Source organism: Aplidium turbinatum, chromosome 7 (genome assembly GCF_918807975.1).
Source record: "Aplidium turbinatum chromosome 7, kaAplTurb1.1, whole genome shotgun sequence".
NCBI classification, from domain to species: domain Eukaryota; kingdom Metazoa; phylum Chordata; class Ascidiacea; order Aplousobranchia; family Polyclinidae; genus Aplidium; species Aplidium turbinatum.
Genome location: NC_137478.1, coordinates 28,518,926 through 28,540,969, shown reverse-complemented (window position 1 = coordinate 28,540,969; position 22,044 = coordinate 28,518,926). Strand labels below are relative to the sequence as shown.

General features: G+C 38.1%; 1 protein-coding gene and 1 non-coding gene across 2 annotated transcripts; one reads left to right on the top strand and one right to left on the bottom strand.

Moving 5' to 3' along the window:
- The first annotated feature begins 4,722 nt into the window (after positions 1 to 4,722).
- Positions 4,723 to 4,834, top strand: LOC145774908 (U5 spliceosomal RNA). The gene has a single exon (XR_014290082.1). It is a non-coding gene; the product is annotated as a U5 spliceosomal RNA (small nuclear RNA).
- A 2,891-nt stretch (positions 4,835 to 7,725) lies between these two features.
- Positions 7,726 to 17,475, bottom strand: LOC145774587 (sedoheptulokinase-like). Its single transcript, XM_082585854.1, has 8 exons — positions 17,322 to 17,475; positions 13,375 to 13,531; positions 12,752 to 12,940; positions 12,271 to 12,463; positions 10,292 to 10,467; positions 9,913 to 9,984; positions 9,203 to 9,406; positions 7,726 to 8,598 (listed from the first exon to the last, which is right to left on the bottom strand). The coding sequence occupies exons 1-8, from the start codon at positions 17,403 to 17,405 to the stop codon at positions 8,237 to 8,239; spliced, it is 1,437 nt and encodes a 478-aa protein (XP_082441980.1). The 5' UTR covers positions 17,406 to 17,475; the 3' UTR covers positions 7,726 to 8,236.
- Between the last annotated feature and the right edge of the window lie 4,569 nt (positions 17,476 to 22,044).

Here is a 22,044-nt window from a genome sequence, read left to right as displayed (position 1 = left end):
AGTATGCGAAACTGCCAGGATTAAGCTCTGCAAGAAGCTTTCCCAGTCCGAGGATAAAGATTCAATCAATCAATCAATCAATGATGTCATAATTGCACTTGTCTAGTTCAATTGGTTCATATTGCACGAAAGTTCAAAACGCAAGCAAAGGTTGAAATGAACTGTGTTTAACTTAAGGGAGACATAAATACTCAATGAAAACAGTTGTGAATCAGTAGGCCTACATCACAAGAAAAATATCCCGAAAGTCATGTGTTTATGAATGCAGCTTTATATTGAAAAAGTAGGCCTACTGAAATGGATACTTGTACAAATGAAGTTTTATTCCAAGCCTTTGCTAAGGCCAAGTCTTTGCTGCAAGAAGTTTTTTTCTGGTCTATAGGCTAAATAAATGGCATATAGGCTAATAAAATATGCCTTTGACAAGTAGGATGCTGTACAAACAACCCAGATATATTTTGCTGCATGAATCAACGCAGAGGACCAACACATTTTGCGATAGATACAGCGCTATATAAAAACAAGCATTATCATTATTACTTTGACATGAAGCTTGGTGATCAAGATAAGTCCTGGGTTCCTCCTAAAGTATGCAAACATTGCACTCAAACCCGTTTCTGGGCTCAAGACTAAGAAGTTCAGAGTGCCATGGCATAAAGAGAGCCGTGGAATCACCATGAAAATTGATACTTCTGCACGGTGAGGATGTTCGAAGGAAGTTGGAACATCATGTTTACATGGAGTGTGCAAGGCAGTCATTGCATGGACGTTGCTATTTCTGTTTTTTGTTTGCCCTCTCTATAGTTTCAAGTGGTGATTTGCTTGAAACAATAGGAAAACGGGCATGACTGAGAGTAACCTCAATACTTTTAGTAATGTTTTGGAGCAAGGTCAAGTTTTTTTCTCAAAACCATTTCTACCACCTACTGTAGTAGTTAAAGATTTAGTTATCAAAAGTGGTAGCTGTAATCTTGGCTCCTCATCTCGATCAACATGGCATTCTTGACTCCAAGGCCAAGATTACGTTCTTCCGCAGCAAGGATAAATGCAGCTACTTTACTGAAGAACATAACTTTGTATTCTGTAATTATATAAATGGCCTTCGTACCTTGATGGGTGTTGCTCAGTAGGCCAATCATAATAAAGAGTTGCGTTTGTTCATCGATAGCTTTGTTTTGTTTATTTGTCTAGTTTGTTAAGCAAAACAATGTATGCATTTTGTTTGTACTTAGTAGCTTACTTAGTAAGTCTGAGACTGTTGAAATCAACAAATATATTAATGCAACACGCAAGTTATATATTCTACATCTTGTATCCTCAGGCTTACTTCGCATCATATTTTGTTTGTTACTAGGCCAGTAAACGTTAAATAGCTGTTTGTTTGGGTTGTAATCAACGTGATTGGTTCCAAATAGCGTTTATACAACTCAGAAATGTGCCTGGGATTACTTCCAGTTTTGTCTATATGTAGTAAACGACACGACGTTAAATCTATAGGGGCTCAAAATTGCGAAAAAAATGTTTTTGATGTAACTCAAAAACTAAAGCCAATTCGAGAAAACTTAGTGCATTTTTAGAATCAGGGGCCTCGAAATACCTTAAAATGACTCTCACATGTCTTTATATAAAAAAAAGTTTTGTTGGCCTGTGAAAATCGATAAACATCGTCAAATGATTCAAGAAACTGAAAGCAGTAGATATTTACTACGTGAAGAGTGCACAAAGAAAATCATGTCTGAAATGTGGTAGAATTCGACATTTTGAGAGTAATACATGTGTCAGTGTTCATGGAATTGCTAATTAAACTACTTTGCTTGCTACAAGTTTGTGTTACTGCCTCTTATTGTGTCCATTAAGATGCTAGAGTGCATTAGAAGATAGCGAGTGAGCAGTTTCAGGGATAAGCGAAAATTCGATATTTTGAAAAAATTCAAACCAGGTGAACCAGGGTCAAACGTTAATATTTTTTTGTAAAATTTGGTGTAGGAGATACATTTACCAAAAGGAACAATATTCCAAACTGACGAAAAATTTAAAAGAAAAAAAATTTTTTTTTGAGATTTTGCGCCAGCCTAATATGCAATGTGCCTATAATTTTAAATGATTCCATTCCATTGAATATTTTGCTTTCAGGCAGAATTTTTCCATTTTCATCGTTTAAACTTAGATTGATTAGTAAGGCGGAGTGAAACCTACGCGCTGACCTTCAACCGTGGCCAACAAAAATAGATGGCCCAGACACCGTGCACAAACCTTTAGAACTGAAAGCTAAATTCCATTGCAGATTAACATGTACTTGGGTGCCTAAAATGTTTTTATTAAATAAATTGTTTCAGTGTTCAAGCGATGTCATGAAAAGCTTTGATAAGAAAAAAAAAAAAATTATCAGGCATTATGTAAACACAAACCAATAGTTCAAATATTCAATGGAATTCTCTATATGCAAATTCAACAATTTTAATTTTAATTGGCAGGTATTACTTTATCAACTATCATAATGGTAACATTTGGATTGCAAGATGAAAAATAGCACTCAACACTGAATCAATTGGACACTTTGGTGATCACACGAAAATAGTGCTGTGACAACTCGCCCCGGTTTGCCTGTAGCAGGGGTCGGGAACCTATGGCTCGCGAGCCATATATGGCTCTTTTGAAGACGGCATCTGGCTCGCAAAAAAATCCAATCTTCTAAAGTGCAAACCGCAAAAGTTTTATCTTAACTTTTCATTACAATTTAGAGCTGAAAATACGCTCAAAATGCACCAAATTAATTGCAATTTTTCATTTTTTTGTAACCTATGGCTCTTACGAAAATATATTTCCAAAAATGTAGCTTTAATGGCTCTTTTACTCAAAAATGTTTCCAAAAAAGTGGCCTACAGTTTGTTTTTGTGGTGTTTGTTAGATTCATTCGTCCCCACATTGCTTCAACATTTACCACTCAAGTTGTTTTAGGAACAAGGATACGACTGATTATTTTAACTTATCCATTTAGGCTACTTGTTTCAACTATTAAGTTTGGTGGCCGTGCCTAATTACATTTATCAATAGCCTACATATACCATAAATCTGGATCTTGCAGCCTACATTGGCCAACATGCACGTCTTAAACGATTAGCATTAGGCCTAAGGTTTGTCGCCTTTTCTTTTTGTTGCTGTATTTTATTTCTACAGTATCGTTTCTTTTGTGTTTCAACAAATAAAAATTGAAAGGAAACAATTGAAGAAATACTTTAAGCAGATAGCCTATAAGACCCAAGTAGACTATACAGCAGTGCACTTTTATCTGCAATCGACTTCAATCTTCAGTTCTAAAGGCTTGTGCGCGGTGTCGAGAGGCCATCTATTTTCGACCACGCCTTCAACCTATATTCCAACTTTAATACAACAGTTCATTACATTACAGTAGATCATATCGTATGTAGGTATGTTATGTGACATGCGTAGGCCTACAGACCACAAAGTCATAGCCTAATCTGAAGCCGAATATAGCCTAGTAACTTACAATACATCACGGTGGACTCAAATTCGGACAAAAAACGACAATTTAGCCTAAGTTTAGATTAGTGAAGTTATGAGCAGTAGCTATGCTTACTATGAAAATAGCTTTTTCTTCTCTTTAAGTCTTCATACAAAGCATCTGCCATAAAATGAGGCCAATTTGTCGTTTTCTAACCCTATTTTAGGCCAAACCTGGCAACTGTAAATTCCAACCGTTTAGTTTGGTTTCCATGGTTGTGAACTCAAGGTGGGCAGTGGGCTAGTTGTTTAACTTGTTTATTCTGCATAGCAGCATTTGAGCTTATGGTTTATTGGTTTGTTTGATACAATGCCAGGAGTTGCCAGGTAGGCTAATCGTAGATAATTTCGGACAGTAGTAGCCAGGCGCGAATCTAAGAGTTTTTTTCGGGGGGGGCCAGAAAATTTGAAAATCAATTAAAAAGAAAGAAAAAGCTAAACAGATATGAACAATGATACTACGACATATACGATATGTTAGAAAATAGACATTAAAACAACCATTTTCATCAATTGTGATGCCGAGGGACTAATATCAGCTGTTTAGAAGCATATCAAACCATTTGATGCGGAAACATACAATTTTTCACAAAATTTCGGGGGGGGCCCGGGCCCCCCCCATAAATCCGCGCCTGGTAGTAGCCTATGAGTCTGAATTCGGACATTTTTGAACAGTTAATAAAAAAACTGTTTTATATGTGGTTCAGCACTTCATTGATGTCACAGGAACCTACACATTCATTGGCACAAACAAATATCCGAATACTTTGCTAGCCATCGTACACAGCGTATGAAATTAGGCCAGTTTATCCTTTTTTGTCCGAATTTTAGGCCACCTGAGAACCCTTGGTATAATGACAGTGCAAAGTTTCTTGAGTTTCGTTTAGTGTTCTGCAAGAGATATTCGTGGCTGAACGAAGATTGAAAAACTTTAGAAGCCTACATGCAATTTAGGCTATCTGTAGAATCAGATGCAGTGCTTTGGCACCTAGGAACGAAAACGCCTTGTCGGCTAGCATGGTTCAACTATAGACACGCAAGCTATAAATGAAAAGCTCTGTGTTTGGTTTTCTTTTTTGCATTCAAGTGGATCCACCAAGTTAACAAAACAAATCAACACCGGTCAATTATATTTCGTCTTTGCGTTCCACAAATGTAAGAATATTCTGGATAAACAAATCAAACACGCGCCATCCCACTTTACTCTGGCTTCTCCACACAGCATAAATCTTTCGCCTTTTACTAAAGATTTCCGTGGGAAGGAGCACTACAATGAGTCTTAACTGATTTTTCGACCTCGCTCTGGCGAGGATATTCCTATAATGATTATTTTTTTGTTTGAACAGCCTTTTAAGTAGTCTTCTGCAGATCAGGGTTGCCACATACAAATTTGAAAAAAGTGGTATTGTTAGATCGGTATTGCAGTGGCGTAGCCAAGGGGGGGGTTTTGGGGGTTACAACCCCCTCTTTAGGCACGCGTGTGACGTCACGATATTGAGAATGATGCTTTCAGTCTAAAAAAAATTGCATTAAAAAAGCGAGTTTTGCCAATACCAAACATTCAAACATCTCAGCCAGGAATTAGCAACAAGAAAACACAGAGACTTAGCTTTTTTTTCCGAAAAATGCCGAAGAAAACATGATCTTATCCTTTTGCTATGCTACCGGACAGCACCATTTTACAGGAATATTCGTACCCACATTTTTGTTGAAAATGCTCTGAGAATGCACCAAATTCAAAGTAATTTTTCAAAATTTTTTGGGGGAGACCCCCCAGACCCCCCGCCGTTGGGTGGTCAAAACCCCCCCTTTCAAAATTCCTGGCTACGCTACTGCGGTATTGTATACTTTTTTTGTGAAATAAAATCTAAAAAAAGCAATCCACCTCACATAAAACACAAACTCTGGGTTTTCACGTGTCAGTTATTTTGTACTCGTGTGCTGTTGATCTTGAAATTGAAACAGTTCGTCGTCGCAAAAAAATTGTGTCAAGTTTGTTCTTCAACAGTCCCTTAGTTTTGATGCATAAACTATAGTACATATTAAGCTACAAAGCTTGGAGTGCATTAGTTTATCTGTTAGTAACAAGTGTCTACAAACCATGTATATTACATATTAAGCTACTAAGCCTGGAGTGCATTAGTTTATCTGTTAGTAACAAAGTGTCAACAAATCTACAAAACCATGTAGCCATTATCTAGACTAGAGATATAACTACTAAGCTATGACGTTAGCCTACTTTTTTATATCAACACCAATTATAGTTCAAGTGTCTGATTTCTATTATTGACCTAAGTGAGCATATTATCTTTAAACTTTTCGCTGGTATTATAAACAAACATTTGTTATGTTTCGACATGTATCTTTGCTGTTATGAGCAGTGAAGCAGCCTACCGTACCCACTTTGGCCGGATATGTTAACTTTTTTCAGCGAGATTTAAACATAGCTATACGTTTGCTTTACATTATTTTCCACTGACAGAGTCCCCTAAATTAGTTAGCTTAATTTGATTTGGTGCAAAATATGATTACACATTTTCCTGTAATAAAAAACAATTTTGAGCCTGAACCCAAGTTTCAATGACATTTGGCAACACTTGCATCAGTCACACGGCTAGTTTATTTCTTACTTAAAAGAACTATTTCGTCACAAAGACATGGCCAAACAGCTGGGGCTTGATTTCAAAAACCAAAATGGCGAAATGAGGCAAAATTGTCTGATAATCTTGAAGGTTTAGTTAGCCTAAGGCCCTAATATAAGGCTACGTTTACATGATAGACGCAATGAATTATGAAAATGACCGAAATGAAATCTCAAAGCGGCGTGAAAAAGGTTTTGTTCACATGCCATCTCATTGCGCTGCTTTTGGTTTCGGCGAAAGGAATACAGTCTCTACGCATGAGTGATTTTCGCGGCTGTAACTAGGCTACTGAGTACGCTGAAACTAAAGCTGGTTGAACATACTTTGTAGCCTACAATAAAACGTGCAATTCCAAAGTGTAACCACTACTGAAATTGCAGATGTACTTTCAAAATTCCTTTGGGTCAATAACATCACAAGTTCAGAGTAAATTCACTTGTGTTGAAAAGATGAACGCGCCCGGCTCAAGATCACGCTGCGCTGGTTCGACTCTCAGGGTGTGCGCTTGAGCAACGCATTTCAGGACTCCTCTCCATTTAGCGGCACCTAGTGAATGGAATAATTCCCCGGCAACAACACTTCAACAATCGGAAAACTTCACTCTGTCAATCTCGGCAACCGGCCCTGCGTCAAAAGATCCTCTACAAGTATGCGACAATACCAGGAATAACCTATGTCACGGCTTTGTCAGTCTGAGGATAAAGATTCAAAAACCAAATGACACCTAGTCCTACATGTTGAGGCGGTAACCAATCTGAATCGGTTTAGCAAAACCAATCAGAACAGATTTTAGAAAAAAGAAGCCGAACTTTTATCAGCCCAATCTGTAGCGAAGTTGGCTGACATAAAAACTGCCACCTCTTTATTAGCGATAAAAGTTAGAAAAGTTCGTTTAAAAGTGCTCATTTTACTCTGAAAAAGGCCCACACAAGACAGTGGCGGTATAGCCAGACTGGCGCACAGTCAAGCAGTAGCCTAGGCTTACACCCAAAAAAGTTTCCGATTTACCAGTGAGAAAATCCGCCCTGCATAGCCTAGGCTACACGTCAATAGATCGTACACCTATAGAGGGCTTCATTTAGTTTCGACAGCTGCATGTGTCCCGAATAGGCCTATTTTAAAGGCTTGTTTTGTGGCTCACACATTTTTTAATGATTTATAGCATGTTATGATGTTAGTCGTCAACTCTTGCACACGGGCCACTTGGCAAGAAAGTTGTGGGGGAACACACTAATAAAATTTTAGGAAAGTTGATTCTTATCCAAAAAAGGACACATTTCGCATCCAGTAGTCTACACAATACGACTTGTATCGATATTGATCTCAGAATAAGCGTACCGTAGCAACAAAATGTTTGAACAACGCTCCTGCCAAGCCAAGCTCGTTTCGAACTGCCGTTGATAGAACCATCCAAAGAAAATTGGATTCAAACAGCTCTCCAATCTGCTGTGCCTTGTCTTTTGCTGGACTAAATCACTGCGAGATAGAATTTTTGTAAAAGCCAAACGCGAGACAGCCGAGTTTCACATAGAGTCAACCAAAATCTTTCATATTTTATCAACTGAATTAGTTTATTAGCTTTTTATATTTTAAATACGAGGAAAATTAATAACTTAATAACGTCATCTACCGGCTATCATTACAAAAACAAAATGATCTCTTCATTCGGAATGGTGATACAAACTAACGAGGGCTACGAAAGTAAAGACCATGCTGATAGGCCTACATATTGCATGATTTTAATATTCTATAGCAATTCATATACTTCGTCATTCAACTTCAAATTAATTAATGGTGAAACTTGCGCCATAATCTAACCAACAGCTGGCTGTAAATTACAACGCTTTGTTTTTACCTTTTCATTTACGTTGCTTGTTTGTTTATATGTGGCGCTATTGAAAAAAAATTGACTTGACTTGATGAAAATTTTATGTTTTCCAAAAAGATATCCGATTGCAAAACGATTGAACATATCACGATGCTTCTACGTGCTTCAATTGCGGCGATGGATAAAAATTAGACATATCAGACAGCACTGAAATATTGCACCAAGAACTGTACCATGATTTTCGTCACTTATGTGTTGGCTCGGCTTGACCAATGTCCCAAGAGTTGCAAATTGACAGAACAGCGCCGTACGCGGCATCAGCGTCACGCACGAATGACATTGTGACGTCACTGAATACATCTCTAACAGCTTCTTTAAACAGTCGGTTTCGTGAAAGAGCACCTCCGCACGCCCACAGGTGCTGTATGTTTTTGATAGAGCGATGCTTTTCAAACATAGATCGAAGATTTTGTAAAATTCCGCGGGTAATACACTGCGCAACGTCGGTGAAGCTTAGTTCCTCGGACCCGATGTCAGATAACGAAGCTCGTGAGGTAGGTGCATGCCGCTCTCCGAACACAGTTGGAACAAATGTTGGAAATTGACCTGTTTATGTTGATTTCCAATTAGAGATGATGGTATAATAACCACAACCAGAAAAATAGACAGTTTGTAGATCGTTTGGCAATGTTGAAACTATGTAAAACTGCAATTTTTGTTAATAGACTCAGATTGATTAGATTGCACATATGAAGCCAAAGTAGAAGTAATTTATTTTATGTAACCCCTCAATCCAGGCGCGGATTTATGGGGGGGGCCCGGGCCCCCCCGAAATTTTGTGAAAAATTGTATGTTTCCGCATCAAATGGTTTGATATGCTTCTAAACAGCTGATATTAGTCCCTCGGCATCACAATTGGTGAAAATGGTTGTTTTAATGTCTATTTTCTAGGATATCGTATATGTCGTAGTATCATTGTTCATATCTGTTTAGCTTTTTCTTTCTTTTTAATTGATTTTCAAATTTTCTGGCCCCCCCGAAAAAAACTCTTAGATTCGCGCCTGCCTCAATCTACCACATACTACAGAGTATCAACAAAAGATCTAATACAAGTTTTTCAGTGACTGTGAACTAAGCTACCAACAGATGAAGATGTGGTTATTTTTATCAAAATAATTCAAAGCAGTCCAGTTTATAATACTACACTTACCATCTGTTAAGGTTGAAGTATTTTCTGAGGTCAGATGGTCATATACAATCTCTTCAGTCACATTTTCATCAAATCTTTGAGTCCATTTCGTCAGCATAAAAACAAATTTAGCAAAGACAGCGCCGCCATTCAAGGATGCAGAAGTTAGAAGGCTGTACCCACCAAAGTAGGGAACACAAGTAACCGGTTTTGGCAAGCGTAAACCTGTTGGAAAGTTGAACATGCTATTACTAATACACCTAGTACATGAAAATACTCCTAAAATCCAGAAATTGTGGCTGCATCGTATAATGAGTAAAACCATTGGTTAAACAACAAAACAAGCATACCGTTAACATTGCTAGAGTGGCAGGAGGGACTGGCAGCAGGACCGACATTAGCCAATATGGAGCTCACACCTATATGGTATATAGCCAATATGGTACCATCACCTTGATATTATGGTTGCAAGACATTCTACCATTTTTTCAAACAATATTAATAGCAAAAAAAGTAGCGTGAAAGCAAATATGGTTGTTGACTTAGTCAAATAGAATTGATGATATTGACTGTAGAAAATAAACAGTGCCGTTCACAGCTGAAAAAGTTACCGTTTTAACATTGTTCGGATACAATGTAGCTAAAAAGAGTAACTTTTGCAACAAAGTGATGAAAGGGCTACATGTATCTGAAAAGTGTCATCAAATCCATAAGTTAAAGGAAAAACAAACCTTCAGAATTGGCAGCACTGGCATCCTTCTCAACAAGCATGGAAAGCTGCGCGGAGGTGCTCAAGTTAATCACTAAACACACAAGATAATATGTTCATCTCACTGAAAGGAATAACAGCGACCGATATGATATCAACATATTTTGCAAGCATTACTTCAACAAACAAAAGCTAGATCTTTACACGTCCGTTTTACCGGAGTGGTCGCAAATTGGTACGGTGCCCTCTGCCCTGTATCTGCACAGGATTAGTATGGCAGAATTAGTAAAAGAAATACCGTGTGGTGTCAATTTAAACAAGATTAATGAAATTTTCTTCTTTCTGACAAAAACAAATAGATCAAAGGAAGTACGTGAAGTTTTTCAGATAAAATTCCTAACTTGCTTCGTTTTTCTTTATTTGGCATGACATCACTGAGCATTGCATGTCACCCATAGCAACCATGACAACAGCACGAGAAGAAATGCCATGAAATTCCAATGCTAGTTTCCCAGCGGTGGCACCAGAGTGTTGTAAGGTAGGAAGCAAGTGGACGGGAAAATCAACGGTATTCATTCTGGAAAAGTGCAACACTTTTTACAACAGAACCCATAAAGCACTAATTGTGCATCATGTAAATTAGCTCCTTTGGTAAGCTTGTATTGTTTTTTTTTGTGCAACGCAAATCATAAAGACTTTGTACAAAATGGCACTAAATACTGTGCCTAATTTGTAGTGATGCACCGGAGGCAACACTTTGACCGGATGTTCCGGCTGGAGCAGGGGTCACCAAACTTTTTTCTCTGAGGGCCGGATTGCTGCCAGATTAACAGCTGCGGGCCGGATGCAAATTGCGAAAAGATATACAACTATTTAGAATTTCCATTGACTTGAATTGAGCACAATAAATAACAAAGTCAGCGGTAGAATAGCAAAGTTGTGATGAAAATCGAAAGGTTGCTGGAAAAGTTATCCCCTGCTGTGATACACTACAGGGCATAGTGCTCTTGAAATAACATTACATCTTCCCAAATTTGGCCTAGGCTGTCCCCATTTGTGGTGGCCTAATGATAAAAACAGAACACCAACATGTAGGCTGCCTGGTGGAAAAATGTACCAATTCAACATACAACAACGAACTATAAGAACAAACAATTTTAACAAAGAAGTCTCTATTACACAAAAAGACAAAACAGCTGTTATTTCCGCAGCACGTTGCGGGCCGGATGAAATCGGTTCGCGGGCCGGTTCTGGTCCGCGGGCCGTAGCTTGGTGACCCCTGGGCTAGAGAATTGCAACTCCGGCGGGAGCTTCCGGCTATTGGCAATATCTGCTTCATATAATCAATGTTCCAACCGTGTGGAGGTATACCACTCTCACCAATCGCTCTAAAAGGGGTGCCTCATGTCAATGTTTAGGGTCCTTTGAAAAGGATCTATTCAAGAGTAAACTCTTGGATAAATTTCAAATTTGGTAATGTATTCCATCCACCCAATGTAAAATTGTATTTAAGATGTAGAAGATTTTTAATTCACTTCCTTGATCCCGTTTCCAATCTTACATTTCCCGTAGCACCCAATGTTGCATGTATGTAACAAAGATTTTTGGGAACTTGGGAAGTAAATGACTTTGGGAGAGTAGAATGAATATTTGTGAAGAAAAGGAAACAAAATAAAATACTTTCAATTGTCCCTTTATAGCTCAATGTTGCAAATTTAAAGCAAGTTGTACTGCTGAACATTTTGTGTTGAATGTACTAACTTTTTGAAAAAACGTCTGAAATTTTTTGTTTTCTTGGACGCTACGGGGTTGACCAATGTTGCAGGCAGTATGTGAATTGCTGCAATACCACAATGGTATAAATTTAAATTGATCCAAGGTCATGACCCTGACCACAGCCACACATACACCCCCGGCTCCCGGCTGAAGCCACCATCACCTCCGGCCGGGAGCCGAAGTTGAAAAAAATGACCGGAGCTGGAGGTCATTCCATAACCACGGCTTTGTACTTGGTGTATTCGAAAATGTATTTATGGTAATAGTATGCTTGACTACACTTCCATATGAGTGTTCTAATTTTTTTTATTCAATACACAGCATGCATGAAGACAAGCATACATGTGCCATGCCACACAAACATCGATATAGGCCACCTAGCCTATATCACGGCAGCATTTTCATCAGAGTCATTTTGACATTGGATGTGATAACCAGTAACAACTAAGAAAGCTTAGCATCGACATGAAAGGAAGCTTTAGTTAAGAGAATTAAACAGAATTTAAATACAATTTCATACTACTATTAAATTATTAAACTTTATAACGTATTCCTCAGCTTTAAATTTCACAAATATATACAAAATAAAAAACATAGTGTTTACACTGAATAATCCCATTTCAATGTAAGTGGATCAAAATATCCCCAACCAACTGCATTTTGATCAGACATGATAGGTCTGGACAATTTGCATAATCTGGCCACAATATAATCAGCGACTGTTCCACAGCAATTATATTGCTGGATCATATCTTGATTGTTTTTCTTTAGCCAGAGAATGGATGCACAACCAAACCCTATAAACAAGTAGTAATTAGTATGAAATTTAAAATATACAAACCATTAGCAATGCTTGTATCCTGTATATACATGCACAGATTAAAGTATGAGTGTTTTGCTTCAGTGATTCAAGCTGAACAAAACTAAAAATCATACTGGTAGCCAACTTTACCCACAGAAAACACAACTTTAAATCTCCACCTTGATTAAACAGAAGACAAAATCCTGTATCATTAATAGAAAATGTATGATTTCTGGATGAATATATTCACAAATTATCAAAGAACAAATTTGTTTTGAAGTACCTGTGCTTAAAGGAAGAGGTGATGTCAATGATACGGGGAGTGATTGAAGAAATTTGGTGTCACACCTTCTATCTTGCCAAGTGATTAGATTGGACACTTCTTTGGAACCAAGAGTAGTGTCCAAGTGAGAACATTGAGTGACATGATCACTTTGCCAAAATATACAGCCATGCATTTGGCCACAAACAGCTGAAAACCACAAAAATAAACCAACCTGGTTGTTAGAGACATGTTTAAATTGATTAAAATGGACACTATTTTTATCTATTTGTATTTTGTATATATATCAGATGCAAAATGGTCTATATTACGATTTAGGATCAATCATGAAAGTTAAAAGAAAGCAGATATTCCACTCTAAAGAATTGAGTAATAATTTACCATAAATACAAAAACAAGACTGATAATAACAGCCAATTCACACTAGTTGATAAATCCATTAGTTGGTAGACAAGTAATAACATGTCACCAGCTGTTAAAAGATAAGAGCTTGAAAATTTGTAATGTTATTAATATTATCATTAATATTATAAATGGAAACAGAGCTGATAATGCAATGTCTTTGCAAATGAAATAACATTTTGTAAAACTAATTTATTGATCTTAGATGCAGAACATCTTACCCACGTTTACAATTTCGGCCATTTCTGCCTGCCCAATGTCTTCTTTTATTCTTTGTAGGCAACAGTTAAGTGAATCAATTATCTTGTTCATACTTTGTTCATCATAAAACATATGCCCAACATTGGCTTTAGTAGGTTCAGAGTGACATGACAAAATCTAAAATAAAAATTTTGAAACTATATTGTTACTTCAATATAGCACTGGTTTGATGACTAGCCAAGTATTGATAGTTATGGAATTAACACTTTCACTGCGGTCTTACGTAGATCTATGTTCTTGAGTATTACGCACAGGGTGTGGGGCCACATAAATGTACGTTTTTAGGAAAAGGGTCTATGTTGGGTGCTGTGAGAACGTAAATTTACGCTATGAATTGCTGCTGATCAGCTGAGCAAATCGACGCAACTTTTGCACACGACACTTCTTTGTTTGCTGTCAATAGCTCAGTCAAAAATGACGATTTATTGATTTAGTAGAATAGTAGAGAAATGTGTTATCGGGCTTTAGAATTTATTGCTAGTGTCAAAACCCATATTTTATCCAAGGCTAAATGTGAAAGGTCACACTTAACATTACATGGGTGCTATGTACGGCCGTCTATAAATGTAGCAAACCTCGCAAACCACAAGGTTGCCAGATGGTATTTTTTTAATTGTATTTTTTTAAATTTCTTGGCTCTTTATTTATCGGGTGCATGTTTTTTAAAACCCTTTTGAACATGTTACTTGTTTAGTGTTGATGTTGCAGATGTTCTATTCTCATCTATAAAAAGATATCATAATCTCTGCTTTGTTAGTTATGATTAGTTTTGATATAAATATATTTAAAGCAATGCCTTTGCGATCAACATTTGTGAGATAGCCTATTGCAAGTTAATATTTACGCAATATTTGGTAGTCAGACATTCGGGAATCAGTACTCCATCCCTTAGTTAGACCATGGTTGGGTGAGTTCACTAATCACTGGTTTTCTAAAAACCGGGCTGCATACGATAAATAAAGCTTAACTTTTGCAGACGACCGTAGTTCCAGCTCTGGGCTACGCCGTGTGACACAAAACGAAGAAGTTCCTAATGACAAGTTTTTGTGTGTGTTTAGAAAGTAAGGGATATTTTGTGAACGAAACCGGTTTTTCCAAGGTTTGGTCATTTGAAGTGTGTTTAAAATACCTATATGCTTTGGCTCTTTTTTGGGCTACTTGCAAACAAATGGTTTGTTTTTAGGATTGGTTTAAAACGTGTTTTTGGCTGGGTAATTTTGTGAAATCTGGCAACTCTGCAAGGTTTGCTTCTTTAAATGTAGCAAACCTAGCAAACCTCACAAGGTTTGTACATTTGTACAATTACCTAGTGATGGTAGCTACTATCTAGGCTATGACTTTTAATAAGGTCTGTGCATTTGTCAATTGATAGTTATGAGGTTTTCTCAGCGGGCGTCTTTAAATGTCGCAAACTCCGAATTCCTCGCAAAGCTTGAGAAGGTTTCTGCATTTGAAGGCCTACCGCAATAGGTTTTCATAGTCTCCCTAAAGAAGATAGATTTAGGCTAGCAGCAAGTAATGATAAGGTTGTCTGTAGTCTAGGCCTATCTATTTGATGCAAACTATGAACAGTTGAAAACCTCATCGGCCATCAATTGTAGAAACCTTTCTCAAGATTTGCGAGGTTTGCTAGGTTTGCTACATTCAAAGAAGCAAACCTTGTAGAGTTGCCAGATTCCACAAAATTACCCAGCCAAAAACACGTTTCAAACCAATTTTTTTGCAAGTAGCCCAAAAAGGAGCCAAAGCATATAGGCATTTTAAACACACTTCAAATTACCAAAACTTTTGGAAAAACCGGTTTCGTTTAAAAAATATTCCTTACATTTTAAACACACACAAAAACTTGTCATTAGGAACTTCTTCCTTTTGTGTCACACGGCGTAGCCCAGGAACTACGGTCACCTGCAAAAATTAAGTTTTATTTATCATCTGCAGCCCGGTTTTTAGAGGACCAGTGATTAGTGAACTCACCCAACCATGGTCTAAGGGATTAAGTACTGATTCTCGAATGTCTGACTACCAAATATTGCGTTAATATTACCTTTCAAGTTTCAACATCTCACAAATGTTGATCGCAAAGGCATTGCTTTAAATGTATTTATATCCAAACTAACCATAACCAACAAAGCAGAGATTTTGATATCTTTTTACTGATAAAAATAAGACATCAACACTAAACAAATAACATATTCAAAAGGGTTCTAAAAAACATGCACCCGATAAATAAAACGCCAAGAAAAAAAAATACAATTAAAAAAATACCATCTGGCAACTTTGTGGTTTGCGAGGTTTGCTACGTTTGCTAGGTTTGCGAGGTTTGCTACATTTAAAGACAGCCCTATGTACAACTAATTTCAAAGATAAAGTCTTCAACATGAGAACTTATTCAGTGACAAAGAAGTCCATCAACAAGACCAACCTTTGATTTTTTAAAATGACTTTGGGGTGGTTTCAAATCTTACGACATAACTTTCAACATATAAAAGCATCTCCAGTGTATTCGCAGACTATTTAAAATGTAAGCTATTTGCCAAAATACACGGTGTTTGGATGCATTTAGGAATTAAAACAGCAATCATAAAATGTGCTATTGTAATTTTAATACAGGCAACAATACCACCAAATTATTACACACCTACCGTAAGACTGAGAAAATAACTTTCTAATAAAAAAGTACCGTAACTGTTTAAGTTAACAAATTAGATTTTCAGAGATTCTTGAAAAAATGGTCGCAAATACTCACATGGACTATGTATCTTACACATAGAGCAAACCCCAAAAACATAGGCTATACCAATAGACATGGGTACTAGCAAAAGGATATTGCAACACCAGGGTGCAATACAAAATAGGCAGTGGCTATTTGACCGGCGCCGGTCTTTGAATCTTAAACACTATTTGACCGGTCATGACGTCACTGTATAGGCATTTTTTTTCTTTTTCTCTTTCAAAGCAAAAGTCGAGAAGGGTGCCTATATAAGTTCTAAATTCGGCAGTTATGTTCAACTGATTAGGTGGCACGAAAGATAAGTCTCCGGCTGGTGCTCCAGAGAGAATGAGTTCGAAACCACGCGAAAGCGTTCCTTTTTTTTTAACTAAATTTTGACCCGAATTGACTCAATCGTTAGGCTGCTACATTTTTGTGGTTAATTTTTAATTTGAGTAGCTTACAGCCTAATTTTTTTTATGTTTTTTCAACTATGAGTAATAAAGTTAGAGTCACGGTCACATCCTCTTATAACAAACGGAAAATTATCCAGAGAAATTTTTAAATTCAAGAAATTTAAAAAATAAAATTAAGTAATAAAGTTAGAGTTTTCAATTTTCTGTTATTTGAGAATTTCTCTGGGTAATTTGAATTTCTCTCTTAAATTGCGTCGTTCGGCAAACACGGTCACATCCTCTTATGACAAACGGAAAATTATCCAGAGAAATTCTTAAATTCAAGAAAATTAAAAAACTCTAACTTTATTAGCCTACTCATTAAATAAATAACATAAAAAATTGGGCTGTAGGCTACTCAAATTAAAAATTGACCACAAAAATGCAGAAACCTAACGATTGAGTCAATTCGGGTCAAAATTTAGTTAAAATTTAAAAAAAAAAAAACGCTTCCGCGTAGTATCGAACTCACTCCGTCTGGAACGCCAGCCCGATGCGTATCCTACGCGCCACAGAATCAGTTGAACGTAAGTGTTGAATGTAGAACTTATATAGGCATTCTTCTTGTCTTTTGCTTTGAAAGTGAAAAGAAAAAAATGCCTATATAGTGCAAATAGTGTTTAAGATTCAAAGACCGGCGCCGGTCAAATAGCCACTGCCTACAAAATAGTACACAACTCAACCGATAGGCTACTAGACGATTGTTTTGATGTGACAGTCATTCCTATTAATTTTTACTTACTACATCTTTGTTTGATTGGTTCACCACCAAGGCTTTCAGAGAAGTTGTACCAATATCAATTCCAAGAAGCAACTTATGAGACATGTTTATAATTATATAGGCCTACTGTATGTATTCGTACTCGGTTACAACAATCCTTGAGCAATACTTCTTTCGCCTAAAGAAAAAAGTGAAGGCATTGAGCTACAATCTGTAAATACAAGTAAGACTTGCCCTTAATTTTATGAGGTACCTAAAATTTTTGCAAGGTACTATGCAATGAAGAAAGTGCCATTGAAAACTAAATAACAAATAAGCCCACGCAGAAATGAAAGTTATGCTGTGATTACAATTGACTGGATTGTATTACAAAAAGAAGACTAGCTGACAAATGCCTTGTTGGATCACATGATGCAACATTATTTAAAACTGGAAAGAGTTTGTCAATTGTTATGAATTTTGAAGGTAATTAAGTATGAATTTTGCTTTGTGAGAAAAAGCATTCCAATTCAAATGTTAAAAAAAATAAGAGAAAATTCCCCAAAACAGAGAACAATAAATCGATGTTGCCATACGTTCACCACTTAATTTTCCAAATAATCAGAACTGCAGCATTGCTAAAATTTTTTCAGTTTCCGGCGAATTTCCCCTATTTCAAGTTATTTATTTTTTTGTATCTGCAGTTTTGACATTGTTTTGAATTGCAATGAATCTTTTAGTTTGTCATTTTTTCTTCAACATTTTAAACTTTCTCGAGATCTACAGGCAGGAGTGGATCTACCGGGTGGGCCTGATTGGTATAGGCCCACCCAGATTGACAGTGGGCCCACCCAAAATAGGATTGATAAAAAAAAACATATTAATGTTCAACACTAGAACAACCAAGTGCATAAGATAAGACATTGCAGTTGCTTGATGTATTACTAGAGGCTCTAGCTGGCTTTTCCGAAACCAGTGGACAAACGAAAATAGAAGCAGAGTAGCTCAGTACCGTAGATAAAAACGAAGAAGTTCGTTTTCATGCTTCTGACTTTTTGCAAACTGTTTGAAAACAGCGATTTTGCCACCAAGGGCCTGCAGAGCTCAACACTTTGTGTGACAGACTGTATATCACTGATTGAAACACTCTTCTTCTATCGAGTCTTCTAAAGTTTGTTGATACACCACAGATTGACACATTCTTCCGCAACGGAGTTGTACACTGACAGGTCCCACCTACTGCACCGGGTGGCAAGCCGAGGGCAAACAAGAAGGTGGTCCGCTGTTTGGGGCTCGGTGCCACAGATACATACAGCAGGGCCCGTGTCGTAGCCCCACTCCACCATTGCAGACTTAGTACGTCCAACACCGGTTCGGAGTCGATTTAATGTTTTCCACTTTGCCCAAGGAGCGTTTGCTCCTGGGGGGAGGGACTCTGATGGTGGGATCTTCATTTCAGTGTATGATGGGTCGTTTTCGAATTGTTGTTTCCATTGCTTAAGTCTTGTTTCTTCTTTTGTTGAGGTTAGTGGCTGAACGTCTGTTAGGAAGCTTTTTCTTGATTTCAACCGGGTTTGTGCAGCAGTTTTTCCATATAGAGGATGTTTTTCATCACATATTTGTTTTAGCCTTTCAGCTTGACTGTTAACGTCTCTTCTTATGTATGGTGGTGCAATACCAGCAAGCAGATAAAATTTGTTGGTATTTGTGGGCTTCAGACACCCAGTAATAAGACGACAAGAATGATTGAGTACAGAGTTAAGCTTCGATGAGTGACAGGACCTGTTCCAAACAGGGCATGCATATTCTGCTGTGGAGTAGCACAAAGCCAATGCGGTCATTCTGAGGGTTTGTGGATTAGTGCCCCACCCAGAGTTGGTAAGCTTTCTCAGGATATTGTTTCTGGTGTTAACCTTAGCCTTTGTGTTTTCAATGTGCTTTTTGTAGCTGAGAGTAGGCTACGGTCCAGTGTCACTCCAAGGTAGACGGGGTTAGGGCAATGTTCCAGCTCTGTTCCCGACCAGGAGATTTTGAGGGTCCTTGTAGCTTCTCTGTTTTTTAGGTGGAAAGAACATACTTGTGTCTTTGAAGGGTTAGCTTTGAGGTGATTGTTGGTGTGATATTGTGTTAACTCCTCGAGCGACTTTGTAAGGTTTTGTTCTATAGCAACAAAGGTCTTTTCTTGTGATGTTATGCATAGATCATCGGCGTATATAAACCGCTTAGTGTGTTGATCTATCGGCTGATCGTTGGTGTATATGTTATACAGTAACGGTGCTAGAACACTTCCTTGAGGAAGTCCGTTCCGTTGATGATGCCAGCGGCTTGTTTTTGAATTCAGGATAACTTGGAATCGTCTGTTGTGGAGTAACGTTGCTATAAGCTTTGTTACTGCAGCATCTTTGGACATCTGCAAGATCTTTTTCAGCAGGAGACGATGGTTAACTGTGTCATAAGCCGAAGATAGGTCAACAAATGCAGCACCAGTAATTCCATTTCGACTTTCCAGGTCGAAAGCCAGCTTGTTGGGGAATTAGGTGTTGTTCAACAGAAGGTGATAGTCGGCCAAGAATTAACCTCTCGAACAATTTGTAAAGGTGACACAGTAAAGAAATTGGTCTGAAGCTTTTTGCTAGAGATGGATCTTTTCCAGGTTTCAGAAGAGCAATGATCCGTGCTTTCAACCAGATCTTTGGGATGTGTTTCTTTGCCATGCAACAATTAAACAATTTTAGAAGCCACTTTCTAGCCAAAGGACCAAAATGTTTTATTTCTTCAGTGAAAATGCCGTCTAGTCCAATAGCTTTGCCATTTTTGAGAGTATCAATACCTGCCTTAAGTTCGTTTGGTGAGAAGGGTTTTGTTAAACCAGTATTTTCAGTATATTCCACATTCTTGATTTTCGGTCTGGGGATTTTCTTTGTTGGTTTACCATTTTCTAGCAGCTGGTGGGCAACTTTATTAGCCGTGACAGGATAGTGTTGCTGTTTTGATTCTGATGGATCGTTACTTAATTTTCGTATTAGACTCCATGCCTTCTTGCTATTTCTCGACATATCCGTTGCTTCGATGGTGTTTTGCCATTTTCGTTGCCGTTCTTCAGAGATGGAGATCATCAGAAGTTCGCCGGTAAGGATGGTAGCTTCCGCAAAAGGGTCTTCTTCAAACAGTTGTTGGTACTTTTGCAACAGTTTGGCACTTTCACAGTTTAGACCGGGAATATATTTTGAGCTGCATCCACGTGGGATGTTTCTCTTGGCTATGTGGCGCACAAGACTGGCAAAGGATTCATAATTTTCTGGCGCTGGGTCAACTGATTTTATTTTGTTTTCAAGTTCTTCTGTGAAACATGCCCAGTTTGCCTTTTGAAAGTTGAAACGTCGTTGAAAAGGAACACTTGATGGTGAGATTGCGGCAGAGATGCTTATGCTGATTTGACGGTGTTGTGTTCTTGGGATAGCATTCAAGACTGTTTTCTTACACATTCCTGCAATTCTATGGCTTGAAAATGCAATATCGGGGTTGTAACCAGATTTCCATCTTCTGCTATTGAATGAGTGGGGCTGTTTAGCGTCATGTATTAGGCTGAGTTGGTAATTTTCAGCCCATAATTCAACAGCTTCACCGTCAAGGTTTGTTTCACTGTATCCCCACTGGGTGCTATGGCTGTTAAAATCACCAATCACAACATGTGGTTTCTCTGTAGTTAAGAAAGGAGGAAGTTCAAATTGAGTAGGTGGCGGTTTGTAAATAGTGGTGATGTTGACATGAGTGAGCTCAACAGACAGCGCTTCGATGTCCTTCAGATTGAGCTTTGATGTTGATTGCACAATCAGTCCTTCTCTGACAAACATGGCACTGCCATGTTTTTCATGCGGCCTTTCAATGACATTTTTCATGCCGTCCACTTGAGGTCTCGGATCGTTTTCCCCTCGGTGAGTTTCTTGAAGGCAGAGAACATCACAGTGGTGGTCTCTGCATAATTTGGAAATCAGAGCTTGCTTGGGTGCGGATACCCCTTCAGCGTTGAGAGATATTATGGTCAACGCCGGCTTTGATAAAAGCCGATCGTTGTGACGTTGGCCTCTCTTCTTGCATCTAAGGGTCTTCATATCAGTAGATAGTATAGTCTCTCTTTAGAAGTTTTAGTAGAATTCGCAGTTACTACTGTGTAGTGTGCTGACAAATTGATTGAAACACTGAAAGCTACATATGCAACTTTCGCGAGGATTCGAAGGGTGACTGTGGTGACGTGCTCAAAACTGACAGAAGAACTGATGGTAAAACATGAGATAAGTAACTGGGACGTGGTTGCTTCTCGTGAACGTAAGCTGCCTTCGAAGTTTCACAAGTCTGGTCACCACAACGCTGGGAAAAACATTGGCTGTCAAGAGCAATGAGGATTTAAGGGCGCTGTGGAACTATATTCTTGACAGGCAGATAACGGAGTTAAACTGCCGCTTTATGGACGACGCGTAGGGATTAATGAGAGCAGCGGCCACTTTTGTACCTGGATCTGCCACTTTTGGCGAAAAAACACATTCTAAATGGTCCGTGTGCACTGTATCGCATTGAGATCGCAGATGCTGAACATGCTGTATTCATTCAACACACCAGACAAAAAATGGATCGGGAAAACTTTCCTACATTAATTGAAGTAGGCCTACTGGACAGCTGCCCTGCTGACATTTTCCCGAACATGAACAGTGTTTTAAGGTCCATCATAACACTGCCTTCCACGTCCTGCAGCATTGAGAGACCTTTC